Genomic DNA, 19,089 nt, shown 5'->3' with positions numbered 1-19,089 from the left:
ATATTTTGGGATATGACTTTGATACGCATGTTTTATGTTTGATTAAGGTCACAAATTACTCTTGGGAAATCTGTGATATCATAAAACACTGTGAACTATATGAATAGGGAAGATCGTATAATACATAATGCAGGTAGCAGAATTGTTATATATAAACCCCCCAATATTCCTTTTGTACAAATAATTTTAATAATACAACAAACAAAGCGTAATTTGGTAAGGACGATCCTTAAAAAAAATTACATTCAGTTTAAATAGAAATTTTTAGCCGAAACTTGTTCCATGATCAAGATCACACCTACGGACGGTAGAGCGGAGATCGAAGAAAACGAGAATAGCGTCGAAAGATGACAGCTACAGTTTGATCTTGAAACTGCCAACAAGAAAATGCATTTTCCCTGTTATGAGACACGCATTACATTAGTTATGCAGGTGCATTGGCTTACACAACCTTCGAGTGGATATTCCAGTAACAGTTACGTTGTATTAGGTAAGGTCTTATAGCACCAGCAGGTATATCGCGAATAATTACACCAAATTATCCTCGCTATTCACGAACTACAACTACAAAGTTAAACATGCACTTATGATTTTTTAATTACTTGCGTTTCCTACAATACACTTCCGAAGGCATAATAGATGCCAAAAAAAATGCAAAAAATTGTATTTTTTTGCCAAATAACTTGGTGTTAACACTCAGTCTGTGAAAAAGTAAAGTATAAAATACTAACAAAGTTTCCGATCAGCAAAAGTTTCGATGTGCGCAACTCGGCGCGCGCGTGCGACGGCTCGGGGCTGACTGCGCGCACCCCACGCGGTCGACGCCGGCGCAGCCTTGCGCACCGTCGGCGCTGAATCGGGGTTACTAAAACAGAGGGGACCTAGATACCCACTATGTATATTATGCATTATTATGAGATGTTTTGGGTAATGCGATTTACGTTTTTAGTGCGTGATTATCGTGGTTCCTCTATTTGGAGTGTGAATCTTAGCCCATTTTTAGTGCACTCGCAATTAAATCTGAACTTCTTATTAAAAAATTATGACATAATATTGTAGTAAGTCTATTATTATAATGATCGGCCTGTCAGAACAAAGATTTGACAGATCCGAACAACTGACAGGCCGATATCGTCCGGCGGACTGATAGTCAGTGGGCCCCTTAATGGGGTAAAGTGGGATTATTGAATATGTGATTTGTTTATCTCAGTTATTGGCAAAACATTTAAAAAAAAAAACGTTCCTTTCCTGTAAACAATATATTTAAATATTTGTCTCTGTTACCTGCGCACTGTTTCACGAACAGTTCTAGATCAATCAATACAAGTAAAAACCGTGACATAACCTGTGTCATATCATGGTTTATTCGGAAGAGGCGCAATTATGACATCGATGAGTCAAAAGCATCAACTCAACTCGATGTCGACTTGTGATGAAAATGTACGTGTAGCGCACCCACAATAATTAATACGATTACGATTGTGACACGACCGGTCGATCGGTTCGTCCTAAATCTGATTATGAAATAGACGCTCTTCCTGACACTACGTTTTAGTAAATTGGTTTAGCATCGCCTTGAGCTAGTAGAAAGAAACCCACGTTTAATGCATAATGAATACAGATTAAATCGATTTCTATTAAAACAGACTAGGATTTGAGCTATATTGTTACGTACTTACGTACCAGAATGTGTGAGAACGTAAATTAGATAGAATAACTGAAAAAGAACATGCCCCTACGAATGAGCCCCAAAAATCATAATTTTGATCCCCATACTTACGAGACTTGACTTATTGTCCTATGTCCCCTGGGTGGGGCAGAGGGCGTCCACAGTGCGCCGCCATCTGGATCGGTCTTGAGCTTCGTGCTTGACTTCGCTCCAAGTCTTCCCAATAGCCTTCGCCTCTGCAATGATAGTCCGGCGCCAGGTCTGCTTTGGACGGCAACGTTGCCTCTTTCCTTGGGGATTCCAGTCTAGGGCTTGCCTCGGTATGTGCTCAGGATACCTTCGGAGTGTATGCCCAATCCAACTCCATTTCCGGTGCTTGATCTGCTGGTCGATCGGAGTTTCATTGCAGCATCTCCACAGGTTGATATTGGAAATTTTCTCGGGCCAGTATATACCGAGAATGCGGCGGAGGCAGCGGTTAATACATACTTGTAGCTGGCGCGAGATGTCTTTTGTGACCTTCCACGTCTCGCACCCATACAGCAATACGGTTTTTACGTTTGACCGGAAGTCATACTTACGAGTATAACGGACATCCGTTTGTTTAGACCAAACACTATAGTCCCACAAATGAAAACTTGCTAAGACAAATTCAATTTTGATTTGTCAAAATAGTAGTTTATGTGACTGCTACATAATGAAAGGCATTAAAACTCGAGTGTGGGTTTATGAAACGAACGTAGTGAGTTTCATAATATAATCACACGAGTGTTTTAATGCCTAATTATGTACAGTTACATACACTGCTTTATCTACACACATATTATAAACTTTCTATGATATATTCACTAACCTCATATTACAGCCGACATTGGGGCATAGTTGCTCTCTGGCGGAATTCGCGGATATGAGGTGGCGTCTCCGAAATATCTTTATCACACATTTTAGACAAAACTTTTCCTAGAGTTACTTTAAAAACAACAAAACAAATTATTTTTTACTTACAAACTAATTCAAAGATAAACTGCACGTCAAATGGCGGCAAAGAAAACTTTTTTCACGCATGTCACGCATCCGTAGTTTTTTTTAAATTCAGAAACAAACTAGAGTGGGGGTCGATTGCCATATCGTTCGATACCAACTAACAAGCGAGATTTGTCAAATTTTTATGCAATTGACATTTAATTTCGAATAAAACGTCATCTCGACTGATATTAGAATAGAGGTCAAATCAAATTTCTTTGTTTTACAGAGATGTTCGAAATTTGAATAAAATAATATTATCCAAATCGATGTTATTATTTAGCAATAATAACATTTTCAGAGATAAAAAATTTGCTGTAACAAAACAGTTTATCTTAATGTTGGCCATTATTTACGGATTTTGAAGGCATCATAGAGGGTTTATGATATGTGTGTAGATAAACAGTTTAAAAATACAATGGAATGGAAAGCCTTTTTACAGGCCTGTGGATGGCTATAGAATAAATTAATCAATCTTTATTACTTTATCGCAGCAACAGTAAAATCTAGTCTATAAGCAGTCTGGTTTACGGAAGCCGCACTTATGATGTACTACATATTGCACAGTACACAAAAATAATTACGAGTCGTTAGTAAGCATAGCAAATAGGACGCAGAATGCATTACTTTATCTGTCTTCTGTATAGACATTTGCGGCCGGAAGGATTGCCTTCCGGAATACAATTCGCTAAGTACGTTGCACAACGCGGGCCAAGTAGCTGATGAGATCGTGATACCACATTGAAATTGCTGGTAAGACTCTATTGAATGGCGATTGGCGAGACGGCCAACAATGACTTGTTAGATTTGGAGAATGAATCTACCTATTACAACTGAAACTTGATTCAACGCTATCAATGAAATATAGGAATATGACAAAAGTAATAGACATTATTATAATATGAATGTCTTACTTAGTAGCTTTTGGTATGTGGCAAAACCTACGATAAACCAAACCCAACTTTTTTTAATGACTATAATAAGCAAAACATCATAAAATTCCTATTGTTTTGGCGTAAGTATAGTTTAAATAACTGATTTGATTCCTTTAGAGACTACCCTATAGACGAGATCAGATAGGCTTGCCGATACAGTATTGTCTATCTATCTTACATCAGAGCTCCATAAAAGTAACGAAATGATAAAGTAAACACGTTTTCCCAAGGACAGGGGAGCGTGGTAATGCCACGCGTGACGCGACCGTGTTACCATGGCAGCACTGTCTTTTTCATCCAGAAATCGAAAGTCCCCGTAAGGCCGCTTGCGTCACCGCTCCGGCCTTATGCCGTGGTATCAGCGCTTTTAGTATTGTACACTATTTACTATTTACAAGCTATAAGCAACACTTAAAATAAAAGCAGAGATAAAATGATTTATTTAATACGTGAGTTCCGTAATGTGCCTTGGAGAGTTTACTAGGTTCTTAGATAAACTTGCCAGTTATTAAGTTTAATAGGAGTCTTATAAGATTGTTATCCAGTTAAACAACTTTTGTAGTTAGTAATACAACTAAATAAACAAATTAAGGGGCAACCGTTACTACATGAGGGGTTTTTGAGGTTTTTTTGACCTCAACCTCCCCTCCTGGTGAGATGTCGTGAGATATGTCTCGACCAAACGAATAAATTTAATTATATTTGGGATAACAGTTCACTTACAATCAGATGTTCTTGGGGTTATCTCTGTGCCTAGAAATCCTCCAATAATTCAAGCAAAATTAGTGCATAAATTACATAAGCAAAGGAAATAGGGCCATTATACAATTAGAAACACGATGAAATGAGATCCTGCGTAATTAAAGAGCACGTTCGCGGAAAAGGTTCGCTAATACGGAAATGAGGTGGCGTAACCTTTGTGGTCTTAACACTGCGGGCAACCGCCTGTCTTCGTCTAGGAAGGTTCTAGGCGATGGTGAGAATGTTCCATAAGAACCGTGAAGTTATGTTCGGTGGAATATGAACCTACCGGGTATAAATAATAACATTAATAACGGTGGAGTGACCCGTAAACTTTGTAGTTTCGCCACTATGAACAACATGATGTGGTGGTCTGTGCAAAGGATATACATACTCCTTAATAGGCGTTGTTAAGAAATGTTTTTCGTCATGCAGTGTTCCCCATCCATCAAATTCTTTGGAATAGAGATCTTTAGACATATGTCTTCGAATTCTTCTATCGGTTTCTAATTCTAGTCAATGTCTAGTCTCTTTCGTCTTTAAATTTGATTCGAGCTTGTGTGACGGTACTGTAATGGCGCGCCTAGCCGCGCATTACAACACCACGCCGCCGCCACGTGACAGACAGCGGAGCTACCTATCGAGCCGCGGCAACCGATCGAGTGCCAGCCCACTCGCCCCACCCGTCGCGCGCCGGGCCGAGCGTATAAAAGCGGCGCGCGCCCATACAACAGCGTCAGTTGGGCTCACCGCCTTCTGCAGTGAGGACAGCTGATCTCCCGGTCGAGCCGGCGTGTTTTCAGACGCGTAGGCACCCGGTTCCCCTCCGACCCTTCCTGCTTCCCGTAGCCCAGTCAGAGCCGGCGTGTTTTCAGACGCGTAGGCACCTGGATTACGTAACCCGTCCTACCCTGTATCTTGGTCCGAGCCGGCGTGTTTTAGACGCGTAGGCACCCTTGATACTCCCTATCGCCCTGGTCAGAGCCGGCGTGTTTTAGACGCGTAGGCACCCTAGGCGCTCCCCCCCGATTCGCATATCCTTCCCGTCTCGCCATCCCCTTCACTCTTAGGGGATACCGTTCCCGAATCCGCGAGTAGCTTAGGGTCCGCGCCACACCGTTGCGATAATTAAAGTCACCCCCGCGTCGTACCTAGCTTAGGATACCTAGACCTAAGTAATCTTGATTTATAATAAACCGGCATAAAAGCCCGCCGATTTATACTACAGCATTAAACCTGTGTTTCCTTGTCTCACTCTGCACCCTCTCTCTCCTCTGAGCTAACTAGGAAACCCTTGCTCCCGTCTGGAACAAGGGAGGTGTATGAGGCCGCGACCGCCCCGGCGAACGTGACCCCATCACATCTGGCGCCCAACGAAAAAAACTCACGTAGGAGTCCATACGGTATCCTGGAAGGAACCATTGCTCGAGAGAGGACAGAATAAATAAATAAATAAATATTTTACATATACCGCACCGTGTACTTATATATTCCGTACAGCCGCTACACCTAGCATCACCGCACCGAGACAACTCGGACTGTCGCATCCCGCCCACCCGTAGACCATATCTAGCTCCCACGAAGGTACAACAGGAGCCCCGACGCTCCATCCAAGTAATAAAGTAAAAAAAAAAACCGCACGGACAACCGTGCACCGTACAACCGCTGCTTACCGGTAGGTATTAGAAATGCCTACAAGTTGGATATACCGACTGAAAAAACCCGAATTAATACAAGAAGCCACGGCACGAGGCGTACCGACTGAAGGCTTAACCATAGAGGAGATACGTAAGGGCTTGGTGGAGATCCTGAAGGAGGAAGAAGCCGAAAAGATGGCAGAGAACAATGCAAAGGTAATAACAAAGCTAATAAAAGAGTGGAACCTGTCATTTGAGACCACAGACGACGCCGTCGAGTTCATAGAAAGGTTGGAAGAACTCATCAAGGCGAGCAAGATTAAGAAGGAAGATATATTAGCAGCATTACCACGCATCTTAAAAGGTAGGGCACTGCTCTGGTACAGAAATTACGTAGACTCATGGACCGATTGGAATCAATTCCTGCAAACATTTAAGCTGTACTACTACCCGGCCAATTATGAAGAGGATCTCATAGCCAAAATTGTCACTAGAAAGCAAGGAGACCAGGAGAGGTTTACCGACTACGTCACAGACATTCTGACGCTGATGCGCAGGTACGGAAGTCTCGACGAAGCAGCGAAATTATACCGCATCCGAGAGAATATGTTACATAGCTACAAGCTATACATCAAAAGGCAAGACTATAAGACCTTACCAGAACTATTGAAATTAGGAACCGAGTATGAAAATATAAGGACACCCACGTACGGTGCAACGACGTCGTCAGGAGCGTGGCGAGACGCCAGCGACAACAACAAATGGAGGGAGGACGAACAAGCAAGCAGCGAACAAACGACCCAAGGTAGGGACGACCGACGCCACAACAACCAGAAACCGAAACCCGAACCGAGAGAGAGTACGAGCCACACAGTGCATCCGAAATATGACCCCAAGACCAGCTGCTGGTCCTGTGGGAAACCGGGACATAATGCAGACGCCTGCAGGGGCAAACGCCAAGTGTTTTACAGCCAGTGTGGAAAACTGGGAGTGCTGAGTAAGGCCTGCTGCAGGAAAGCAACCTGGATAGGGCAGGAAAAGCTAGGAGCAGCCAACAGCCCACAGACGAGCGACAACCGCATATACACCGATTTGCACATAATGGGAAGAAAATACCGAGGCGTAATAGACACAGGATCCACCAACACGTACATAGACCAGCAAGTATATAATGAATGTAAGAACATCGCGTACCAAAATAAGCTAAAAACAAGAGAAGTAATACTAGCGAATGGGACCAGGACACAAACCCACAACAACTTGTTGGTCGACATAGAAGTCAAAGAGGTAAAAATCAGACACTGGCTGAGGGTACTGCCGTCAGCGACGGACATTATAATAGGAATGGACGTCCTGAAACGACTTGGAATGTCAATAAAATGGCCAGGAGAGAGCCAAGACGAAGAAAACCCCGATGACAAAGATACCCAGAGAAAAAATCCGAAAAACGGAGAGGACAAGCAAAAAGTAGACACTCCAGAAGAAAACCAGAATAGCATAACCGCCGAATCCAGTCAACAGCAGCCAACCACACCGTTCACAGAGGTACATCACAAAATAGAACTAAAGCACACAGGACCCGTAAAACAGAAATACAATCCGCGAAATCCGAAACAGCAAGAAATAACTGACAAACACGTGAGTGACATGCTTCAACAGGGCGTGATCGAGAAGTCCCATAGCTCACGTAGTTTCCCCTTAGTACCAGTGGAAAAACTGTCAGGTCAGTACCGATTCCGTGCAGATTACCGTAAGCTTAGCCAGATATCCGAAGAAGATGCGTACCCGCTCCCACAGGTAGATTTCCGTAAGATTGACCAGATATCCGAAAAAGGTAAATACACCGCAAACCGAGTCACGCGCCGACGAGCAAAAGCGAACCTTACGCAGCACACACAGAGACTAGCGACAAAATACAACCGGAAGAAGAAAATTCGAAAAACACAAACCACGCAGCGCGGACACGAACCGACTTCAGAGATGGAACATGGGACCCTTAAACATCAATTTAATAAAAGAAAAATAGAGATAGGATGGATACCAAAAAGTAAGTTACAGATCGCCAGCCCCCTGGCACCGGCACCGTCCTCGAGACCAGACACGGAGGGCGGAAACAAGAAAAGGACGCGCAGGGCGGGCAGAAAGAGGAACGGCGGCCAACAACACGGCCATACGAGAAGGCCGCGAACGCGGCAGGCGCACCCGCCCTACGAACGTCACAGCAAAAGAAAAAAGGGGGGAAAAGAAGACTAAATAAAAAAAATGTGAAGTCAAATAATATAAAAATATAACAGTGATTATATTAAAGTACCGTAATAAGAAAAACAAATAGTGTAGTAAAAAAAACCGTAATAGTGTAGTAAAAAAAACCGTCAGCAGATTTAAGTACCGTAGAAGCATTAAAAAATGTGTATAAAAAAAACCTATTGTTTAAATAAAGTAAAGTAATAAAATGAAGAATAATTACCGTGCAATCAAGTGTGACCAGTAAACCGCAATAGATACTTAATATAAACATAAATAAACCCGCGACATGGTGAATAAATAGAATAGAATAATACAAGCACATAGAAAGAATAGGTTACAGACCAAGTAAGTACATAACAGTGAACGTGAATTGGTAACATTAAGTCAAGTGAACAACAATATAGTGGGAATATACTTACAATAAATAACTTTTAAAAAAAACAAGACGCGGGTCAAACAGAGAACGTAGCCTCAAAATAAATAAACGTGTTGCAAATAGGAAGACGAATACTTAGAATAAATACAAAAATGAGAGATAAACATAATAGCATCCAGTAAATAAAAAATAATAATAATAAGAAAAAAAAAAAAAAAAAATGGTATCGTCTTTCAGCCAGCATATTCTAACGGTGATTTTTCCCCATAGGTAAAAATCTCCAGACGGGTGACGGGACTGTAATGGCGCGCCTAGCCGCGCATTACAACACCACGCCGCCGCCACGTGACAGACAGCGGAGCTACCTATCGAGCCGCGGCAACCGATCGAGTGCCAGCCCACTCGCCCCACCCGTCGCGCGCCGGGCCGAGCGTATAAAAGCGGCGCGCGCCCATACAACAGCGTCAGTTGGGCTCACCGCCTTCTGCAGTGAGGACAGCTGATCTCCCGGTCGAGCCGGCGTGTTTTCAGACGCGTAGGCACCCGGTTCCCCTCCGACCCTTCCTGCTTCCCGTAGCCCAGTCAGAGCCGGCGTGTTTTCAGACGCGTAGGCACCTGGATTACGTAACCCGTCCTACCCTGTATCTTGGTCCGAGCCGGCGTGTTTTAGACGCGTAGGCACCCTTGATACTCCCTATCGCCCTGGTCAGAGCCGGCGTGTTTTAGACGCGTAGGCACCCTAGGCGCTCCCCCCCGATTCGCATATCCTTCCCGTCTCGCCATCCCCTTCACTCTTAGGGGATACCGTTCCCGAATCCGCGAGTAGCTTAGGGTCCGCGCCACACCGTTGCGATAATTAAAGTCACCCCCGCGTCGTACCTAGCTTAGGATACCTAGACCTAAGTAATCTTGATTTATAATAAACCGGCATAAAAGCCCGCCGATTTATACTACAGCATTAAACCTGTGTTTCCTTGTCTCACTCTGCACCCTCTCTCTCCTCTGAGCTAACTAGGAAACCCTTGCTCCCGTCTGGAACAAGGGAGGTGTATGAGGCCGCGCCCGCCCCGGCGAACGTGACCCCATCACAGTACTATACCCCATCAAGAAGTTCGACGTCGTCCACGAGTTGTATTTATGTAAAATAAAGTGAGGCAATCAGTAGCGCTCCTTTTACTGTATAACCCTTTTGCAACCTCCCAAATTTCCCACCATATTGCATAGGGCATAACATTTACGGATTTGTATAAACATACCATTTTGGCACGTTTCCGCCGTGCAACTAAAACGTCATGCTTACTAAAGCATTTATGTTCACATAAGCCCTTATAAAACGCATTTCAGTGTTATATAATATCTGTGTACGTGATTGCTCACGCATTGTCAGTCGCGGGCTCAAGCGGCGCGCCGCTGAATGCTAATATATATCTATTACTTTTAGATTCCGCGTATTTTGCTAACTTTTTGCAACGAATTATGATCCTAAAATTGAAAGCATAAAGTTGCTTTTTCAACCGTCTAATCGATTATAATACAAGGGTGTATGAATGAAGGATTATTAAGCAGGTGAACCCGTGTCGCTCCACATTGTCTATGGATAATGAGGGCACGAGGAACTTGTGCTTAGTTGAGTAATTATGAAGATTGCATTTGTTTCCGCTGTTGGCACATTACTGATTCCACTCTAAAAACTGTTTGGTCAGTGTTGCTGAACTCTCTGGTCGACTCTTGACATTGTATTGCCGATACCGGTGTGGTATGCTCAACAAGGCATAGCGTTCCGCTTATCTCTTCTTACGAGTATAATCCTGTTAGTCCTGTAATCTTGCTAAAGTTGTCGCGGTCGATTGCCATCGATACACGAATCTGGAACTCCATTTTACACGTACCTTACCTACATGCATAGCGACGACTGGGGCTAGGGCTTTCACTTAGTCCATCGCAAAGGGCAGCAATCAGCAAGATACACGAAGTAGTTATAAGACACGAAACCGAGCGACCAGGGGTAAGAGAAAGACAGTTTCATGTATGGCAGCATAATCCTTTTTCTCTTTCACTCTTATAAATTTCGGTATTTCGCCATCGCCTTCTTGCTATAATGCCATAACCCGACCATGAAAAAATTCCCGGTCGGTGATAAAGACAAAGCATGGCACTATTTTCTCTTTCCTCTTATAGGAATCGCAATAAGACTATCTTTCTCTATCAAAGAGTGTCAGGCCCTTGTTATTGTACCGATTTTTCATTTCATGTCAAAATCAACCACCAAGATGAAAGGCTAAGCCAGTTGCTCACTCGCCTTCTTTACACCTACTATGCTGTAGCGCTGCAACACCCTTGCTCGCATGCTCTTTTATGCCTAATTAAAGAGAAGATCCCTCTTCCGGCAGGGCACGGCGAAGTTTGAACAATGGCTGTCAATGTAGTTTGCCCCGTGTGGGTTTCCGTCTTTAAACTGCCATTTATGTACATTTGCGAGTGCGCAATAAGTTAATTCTTGCCTCCATTACGGCGGCGAGTCGTGGTCATTAGGCATTTTTAAAATTTGGAAATTTTTGCGTAACGTAACTCTTTCCCAATCCGCGAAGGATTGCTCCGATATTGATTTTGGATTACGACATAAGGAGATATTATTGATTATTTTCATTTCACATTTAGCCTACAAATAAAAGCGTCACTGTGATATATATTGTAGACTTAAAAAAATACATACAAAAAGACCTGTGGGACGCCCAATGTTAAGGTTTAGGACTCCTGCAAGCGCGACATGGAATGCTTTGGCATCAGTACCGGCGGTTGGGAGGAACGTGCTGCATTGAGACCAGAGTGGCGTAGAGACCTATGCGTGGGAGTGAAGAAGCACGACGAAGTGTGGCTGGAAAACTTGAACCATAAAAGGCACAGGCGTCACCAGGCTGGCAGCCTGGTCTCAAATCCAGAGGCTCAACAAATCCATACATGCGACTTATGCGGCAAGAAGTGCCGTGCAGCGATAGGCTTATATAGCCATAAGCGAAAATGCATTGGCCGTCTCAACCGCTCTTGACACAGCGTTGCAATAATCATCCGTCAGGGATGCAGTGCCATTGATGAAAAAAATACATTGTTAAAAATTGTGTCATGTACAGAACCCTTGGAACGCGAGTCCGACTCGCACTTGGCCGGTTTCTAGGGTTCCGTACCCAAAGGGTAAAAACGGGACCCTATTACTGACTTCGCTGTCTGTCTGTCTGTCAGGCTGTATCTCATGAGCCGTGATAGACAGTAGAAATTTTCACAAATAAATTTCTGTTGCCGTTATGACAACAAATACTAAAAACAGAATAAAATAAATATTTAAGGGGGGCTCCCATACAACAAACGTGATTTTTTGCCGTTTTTATAGATAATGGTACGGAACCCTTCGTGCGCGAGTCCGACTCGCACTTGGCCGGTTTTTGTAACTTGTTTGGTTTCTGCGTCTTCCATTTTAGCGCCCTCTTTTTCAGATCGTAACTAATTCAGATTTGTATTTGAACTTCTAATGTAGTAGATGGCGCTTTTGAGTGAACTCAAGTGAACTTAAGTCAAGCCGTAGCCCACTAGATGGCGCTAGTAGTACTCAGTTTAGCAGAATTAGTTCTGCTACTCCTCCCTAGATGTCATTAGTAGTACTCCGTTTTCAGCTCATTTTACCGTTTGTTATTATCAAAAAGTTTAGCAGAATTATTTCAGCTACTGCTCCCTAGATGTCATTAGTAGTACTCCATTTTCAGCTCATTTGACCGTTTGTTATTATCAAAAAGGAGAAAAAAAATGTGTATTTTTGATATATCTTTGTGAAATGCATATTACTGATTGTAGTTAAATTAATTACTAGTCGTATTCTCGTGCACGAGTAAAATGGTTAATAATTACTAATTACCTACTTTGACCCAGGAGTTTTCTATTGTGAAAACACATACCTATGTATTACGTGTTTTTGATGAGAATATTATAGTATAGGTATATAACTATTTTAGCTGTTGCTTAACAAATTATTTTTTTTTTTATGTATATTAGCATGCTTGATATAAATAAAGTAAAATTAAATGGACTCATTCAAAACATTTTTAGCATATGTCACAGTGGCAGTTGCATCTATTTTCATTATGCCTTTTCTTTGCCTTGTCTTTGATTATCCTTCAGTTCGACCAAAGAGGATATAATAAGATAGAGCGGTACTGTCATAGTAAAAATTTTAACCACTGTAAATAAACTGCCATCTATCGACATACTTTAAAACTAAAAATTAAGACATAATTTTTATAATAAAAATACGTTAAAATGTATTTAAATATGGATAAATGTTTTTTTTATTTATTTGCATTAATTATTTTTATATGATTTCGACCCATGTTCTTTCACTGATATGCGTTAAAATTATAAATAACAAACGAAACCGTCAACGCCCTCTATACGACAGTAGGCCAGAGGCAGTGGCGCCATCTGATCGAGAATCAAATTTTCGTGATTTTCGAGGCACGTTTTTTCCTTGGACTGTATCCATCTATTACGGAGTTACCTATATCTATCTTTGGTTCGACTCTTTGTTTTTCTATTTGCCACAGGAAGAGGCGTTTACAAATAAAGAAATAAAGCGCCATGAGAGCCGACTCGTCGATTTGTAAAGAGAATAAAATGTAAACCACGTCCTGAGGTCGAGTTTCTCTTTATTGTATTACATTTATTGCGGTCCGTCGAGATTAAATTTCACCTCTGTTCGTTAGTGAACACTTAGTGAATCTATTTTCCTCAGGGACGATTGACGTCACGTTACTTCGTGACACTTTCAAATGAGCAGCTGTTTACCCTTCGTTAAGGTGGCATACGCCATTGTTATGGTTCCGTACCTTAACTAAGCTTTCGCTGTCCGTCCGTTTGTCTGTCTGTGCGCAGGCTCTATCCCAAGAACCGTTATATGTATTTTTGCGATTTTCTCAAAGTGTGCCGCTTTAACAGTAAATAATAACAATATGAAATAATAAAAAACCGGACAAGTGCGAGTCGGACTCGCTCACCGAAGGTTCCGTACTTTTTAGTATTTGTTGTTATAGCGGCAACAGGAATACATCATCTGTGAAAATTTCAATTGTTTAGCTATCACGATTCATGAGATACAGCCTGGTGACAGACAGACGGACAGACAGGCGGACGGACAGACGGACATTGGAGTCTTAGTAATAGGGTTCCGTTTTTACCCTTCGGGTACAGAACCCTAAAAAATAAGGCCTCCCTCATTAAAATTTAAATATAATAAAAAAAAGGGACCACACAAAATGTTATTTGGTTTTTTAATTTAAAAATCTTCTTTAAATATCTTATGACCCGTACCTATTGACTTTTTACTTAGCTATAATTTGATAATTTGGTCAATTAATTTAATTTTAAACTTCTTTGGCTTGATTGGGAGCCGTAAAATTTGCATGTTGCATGATGATCTGTGATATAAGTAGGTAGTTTAAGTCTCAAAGTTTATTTCAAAAACGTTTTATTTTACAAAAAAATAACAACAAAACCGCAAACCGAAAGTTGTTTACGATATTCTTTTCACGAAGTTCGTGTTTTCACACTTTTATAACCCAATATTTTTATTTGCTGCTAAGCATTATTTTAATGGGTAATCAATTAGGATAGTTCTATATTGTTATGACTTATTTCAAGGTACATTTTTTTACTCTCCTTTAGCCCCATATTATGAAATATTTAATAAGTGGTTTATTAAATATGCTTTACAATACATGGTGCTACTTTCTCGCACTAGTGCGTAAAGTGCACTTTTTGTGCATATGTCGAAAGTTTAAATGGCCATATGTACTGTAAAACGTTGTACGATACACGTGCGAAAAGGTAATTCACAACTCGTGTCGATTAAAAACACTCCCTGCGGCCATGTTTTAATTTATCGCCACTCGTTTCGAATTTCCTCTTTTCCGCACTTGTATCGTAAATAACTATTTGCTGTGTAGTCTACCTCTTTGCCAAGATAATTCGTGAAGTAACTTTTTCGTTGCGCTATAGTTATAATTTATAGATGTTTTTTTATACGGAAATTTAGATTTCTTAGGTCCAATTGGGCAAATTGCGTCTTTTTAAAATAATTTATAATAAATTACGATAAGATTTTTCAAACCTCATGAAACGTGTTTATAATACAGTATTTTAGAAGGTATAATCAATACAAGGGGCACAAAACAGCAATTAACAACATCAAGTAGAAAAAAATAGTATAATTTGGTAAAATGCGTCCCTAGTTTGTAGTCTATTACAACTTTTTAGTCTATTAAAAAAACTGATAAAAAAAATTAAACAGGCTTTATTTTAGTGCGGGCGAAAGTGTTTCTGGTAAAAAAAAAAGCTGAAAAATGTATTCCTTTTATTGCAAAGCTTGACAAGCACGAATCAAGTTCCGTTCCATGGTCGAAGGGCTGAAATTTTAACTTCGCGAGCTTTTTTACTGACGAAACTTTCTTGAATAGCTGCTAAAACTACGTCTCAAGTATACTGGTAAAACTACGTATCTAGTAAAAAAGTTGTTGACCACTGACATTGGGGCAAATGCGTTACATAGACGCAATTACCTTAACATTATTGACGCATTTTACCAAGTTAAAAAAAATATCCTCCAAATATTTGACTTGGATGTTTTCCAATTTGTTAATATTAATTATTAATATTAGTTTAAATATTAATATTAATACAAATTGTGGTTCGCATGTCTCTACCAAATATCTAAAGACAAACAAGGATGTAAACCGTGTAGGTCTGGGGTGAAACTAATTCTCAAAATATCCAACCACACCCTCTATGTTAAGTGTTGTCCTCCAGTAGTTCTGGCCCTTTTCTCTAGATGGAGGGAGCTGTAGTAACTAATGTTGTTAAAAAAAAACGAATAGACGGAAAACCCCATAGTGGCAATTACCCCGGCTGACCTTGTTATTTATTGATGTAGATTATTTATTTAACCAATCACTGGTAAATAAATAGTGAGAATATAAAAGTACCAAGATTTCAAAGAATTATTTAGACATTTATCTTGATTTTTTATTATTATTTTTATCATTTACATACATAATCATTAGCACAATAAAATACCACATCGCTCTCCTATTTCTAAGTAGAACTATTTACAAACTTATCGAAACGTCTTACGCTCTAAAAGCAATGTAACACAAAATAAATTTCCATGACTGAGCTGAGTATTTTAGTTTGTTCACAAATTTCACAATTAATTATAACCACTAATATAACCACTAAACACTGTCATAACACAAGCCAGTCCTCCTTGATCATGTCCGAGGCTTTTTCGGCTATCATGATTACCGGTGCGTTCGGGTTGCCGCTTATGATGGTCGGCATGACGCTCGCATCCACCACTCTCAGGTTGGCGACGCCGTGGACTCGCAACCTTGGGTCCACCACCGCCCCAGGATCCGTCTTTGGCCCCATTTTACATGTGCCAGTCGGATGGTATATCGTGAACGTGAAATGTTTCAGCGAACACTCCCAGTATTCGTCACTGAACATCACGTGGTGTTGACAGCCCGGCATAGGTATGTTGTGGGGCCTCGACCCGTACCTTTGGAACGCTGTCGTATTGGACAGAGCCATGGCTATCTTGATGCCTTCTATTAGTACTTTAATGTCTTCTTTGTATGCAAAGTAGTTGGGCACTATGTCAGGCGGATGAAACGGATTGCGACTTCTCAACTTCACCCAGCCAGAGCTCTTCGGGCGTAGCAACAGAGGGAGAATGGTCCATGTCTCTGCGTGCTCGATCGGTTTGTAAACGGTGTTGTATACTCGGTCCCTTAAATTCAGAATCCTGCGGATCTGCTCGCCGCCATCGGAGTTGACAGAGCTAGGTGCGAAATGGAACTGCATGTCGGGCCAGTTGCCCGAACTTGGTGCGTATTTCGTATTGACAAAAGCCAAGCCTTCTACGCCTTGATTGGTCATCGGTCCCTTTTCATAGAGAATATAGTTCATAGCTACAGCGAATGTTTGGAACCTATCCTTTTTAAACGTGACAGGTTTGTTAACGACGAATGTTAGGCCTCCGAGCCCAACGTGGTCTTGCAAATTGTGGCCTACTTTAAGATCTGCGATGACAGGGATACCGTGCTCCTTCAAATGGCTCGCTGGTCCCACTCCGCTAAGCATCATCAATTTGGGTGTGGACAATGAACCAGCTGACATGATAACTTCTCGCTTGATCCTTACTTTTTGCTTTTGTCCGTTTCTTATAAACTCGACACCGTAAGCCTGTTTTTTAACCGGATTTATTAGTATCCTGGTGACCTGTGCTCCGAGGGCGATATGAAGATTTTCTCGATTGCGTATAGGCCGTAAGAATGCCTTGGCCGTACTGCACCGACTGCCGCGCCGCATGGTCGCCTGTGTTAGCATGAATCCAGTTTGCTTCGCTCCATTTATGTCTCTATTTTCGTATCCAAGTTCCATGCCGCCCTTCAGAAATGTCACCGAAAGTGGCGAGCGCCACGGAGCCTCTTGAACCGTCAGATAGCCTCCGGCGGCGTGATAGGGCGTATTGACGAGGTATGGGTTCCGATTGTCCTCAGATTTCATGAAATAAGGAAGCACCTGGTCGTAGGACCAGCCAGGATTACCGAGCGCCTCCCAGAGATCGTAATCGTTCCGATTGCCCCGCACGTATACCATAGCGTTGAGGACGCTGCATCCGCCGAGGACCTTGCCTCGAGGCCAGTTGCAGCGATCGCCGTTCATGGCGAGGCAGTAGGAGCGGTTAGACGAGGGCGTGGTTTGGTACTGCCAGTCCATCTCGGAGAGCTGCGTGTAGCCGGCTAGGGCGGGCACGTCGGAGATCTCGGTCTCATCCTGGCCCGCCTCCAGCAGCAGCACCGTCCAGTTCCCTACCTCGGAGAGGCGCGACGCCACCACGGCACCCGCCGATCCGCCGCCCACTATCACGAAATCGTATATCGGCAACATCTGAAATGGAGATGTTTTTCTCTATGTAAAAAAAATCAAGTCGCGAACTTTTTAAAAATTACGTTATTCAACCTTTAACGGTAATAAATAGGAGTTAATAAGTGACCTTTATGTGGTTACGTGTTGTTTCGTTTCAAGCATGAACTGTGAAGTGAAACACAGGTAGACTAATTATTCGAGTACGAGTACATAACTAGCAATATTGTATTGAAATGAGATATTTATGGGGTGTAAGTTATGTCAGTGTTATAAAACAAAGGATTAGAAGAATTTTGTTTTTATAAAAAAGTTTTTTTACATAAATATTTAAATGATAATACTCACAGCATTGATATCCGTTATATGAGACTCTGGGTCGAACTGCTGGTATCTGAAGTACGTGATCCCTAATGCCAGGAGTGGTATTAGACCCAGCACGGTGATGGGCGACGGGGCCAAACTCGCGAGCGCTCCTGCTGCCTCCATGTTTGCGTCCCCAACTCATCTACTACTACACTAATATTTACAACTTATTCTACGAGTCTTAGCTCTCTTATATCCAATTATCCACTTTCTTTCTCTGCTCGTCCTCTGACAGGATTTTAGGAGTATAATTCCTTATTCCCGCCTTTTTTGGCGCAGCCACCTTAGGCTTCGTGGATTCAGGTTCACTATGGTAACTCTTCAAACGCGGAGTTTTTAGTTCATCTTTGTCATCAAATAGTTGGAGCTTGTAGCGTTTTTCCTTTGGTATTTTCACCGGTTTATATAGTTCCTTATTAACGTCTGTGTAGTGATTGTTTTTGTATAAGGAGGTGCAATAGTAGTCGCTTTTGGAGGATCTTTCGGAGCGGCATTCGTAGCCGCTCGACCCGCTTCTGTAGCCACTGCTTTTGGTGGAGGAGTCGCTCTTGAAGCTCTCCGCACTGCGCCTGGCCTTGTGCCGCTTGTAGTCCTTGTCGTCGAAGTCGGCGGGGAAGGTGATGGGGGAGCTCCGGTACTGGAGGGGGTCGGAGTACTTCTCCTTGTAGCGGGCCACCTGGGCGGCGCTAGCGTGAGCCGCATACGACTGCTCTTGACCCATGGTGAGATGCGCGGCTGCGCGTTCGCGATGTTTGATTTCTGTAACGTAAAAAAATAACTATGTTACGAGTTGTAATCGTTGTTATCATATTCATTCTGTAATTTCTGCATGTTTAATTGTATAAACCTATTAACACTGGTTAGTTTCATTAAGAAGTTAACTTTAACTTTATTTGACACAAAGTCTAACAGCCCTTTACGAGTAACTTATACAAGTTTTAGGCGTATCAATTGTTATATATTACAAATGTCTAAATATAACTTTTTATTTCAGGTAAAAATCCACAGCTGTCACGTTACCACAAATTAAGTACCTAGTAATAGTACCTATATATCATACAGAATGACCAAGCTCCACCCCGCCCCGAATGGAATCATCCGGCGGCCCAGGAACCAGGGCAGCGCAGG

At 42.0% G+C, this 19,089-nt stretch overlaps 4 protein-coding genes across 9 annotated transcripts in view; 1 reads left to right on the top strand and 3 right to left on the bottom strand.

Annotated features, from left to right (window-relative positions):
- Positions 1 to 1,015, bottom strand: part of LOC134750205 (glucose dehydrogenase [FAD, quinone]) — a 34,828-nt gene extending 33,813 nt beyond the window's left edge. For both annotated transcript variants that reach the window (XM_063685337.1, XM_063685336.1), the window contains exon 1: positions 732 to 1,015. The gene's annotated coding sequence lies outside the window, so the exon portion shown is untranslated. The remainder of the gene's footprint in view (positions 1 to 731) is intronic.
- LOC134750242 (flotillin-2) overlaps positions 1 to 19,089 on the top strand; it is a 470,025-nt gene that overhangs the window by 141,887 nt on the left and 309,049 nt on the right. The window lies entirely within an intron of this gene.
- LOC134750172 (glucose dehydrogenase [FAD, quinone]) lies at positions 15,704 to 18,084 on the bottom strand. The gene is made up of 2 exons (XM_063685295.1): positions 17,944 to 18,084; positions 15,704 to 17,619 (listed from the first exon to the last, which is right to left on the bottom strand). The coding sequence occupies exons 1-2, from the start codon at positions 18,082 to 18,084 to the stop codon at positions 15,910 to 15,912; spliced, it is 1,851 nt and encodes a 616-aa protein (XP_063541365.1). The 3' UTR covers positions 15,704 to 15,909.
- LOC134750173 (uncharacterized) overlaps positions 18,152 to 19,089 on the bottom strand; it is a 34,315-nt gene continuing 33,377 nt past the window's right edge. For both annotated transcript variants that reach the window (XM_063685297.1, XM_063685296.1), the window contains exon 2: positions 18,152 to 18,720. In XM_063685297.1, the coding sequence (XP_063541367.1) occupies positions 18,152 to 18,682 (531 nt within the window). In that variant the 5' untranslated portion in view covers positions 18,683 to 18,720. The remainder of the gene's footprint in view (positions 18,721 to 19,089) is intronic.

Source organism: Cydia strobilella, chromosome 19 (genome assembly GCF_947568885.1).
Source record: "Cydia strobilella chromosome 19, ilCydStro3.1, whole genome shotgun sequence".
NCBI classification, from domain to species: Eukaryota; Metazoa; Arthropoda; class Insecta; order Lepidoptera; family Tortricidae; genus Cydia; species Cydia strobilella.
This window is presented reverse-complemented; position numbering and strand designations above follow the sequence as displayed.

Excerpts from the sequence above, each read along its gene's own strand:
- LOC134750172 (XM_063685295.1), bottom strand. The coding sequence starts at position 18,084 with ATGGAGGCAGCAGGAGCGCTCGCGAGTTTGGCCCCGTCGCCCATCACC. Across the intron at positions 17,620-17,943 it reads ATATAACGGATATCAATGCT|ATGTTGCCGATATACGATTT; the intron begins GTGAGTATTATC and ends TCTCCATTTCAG.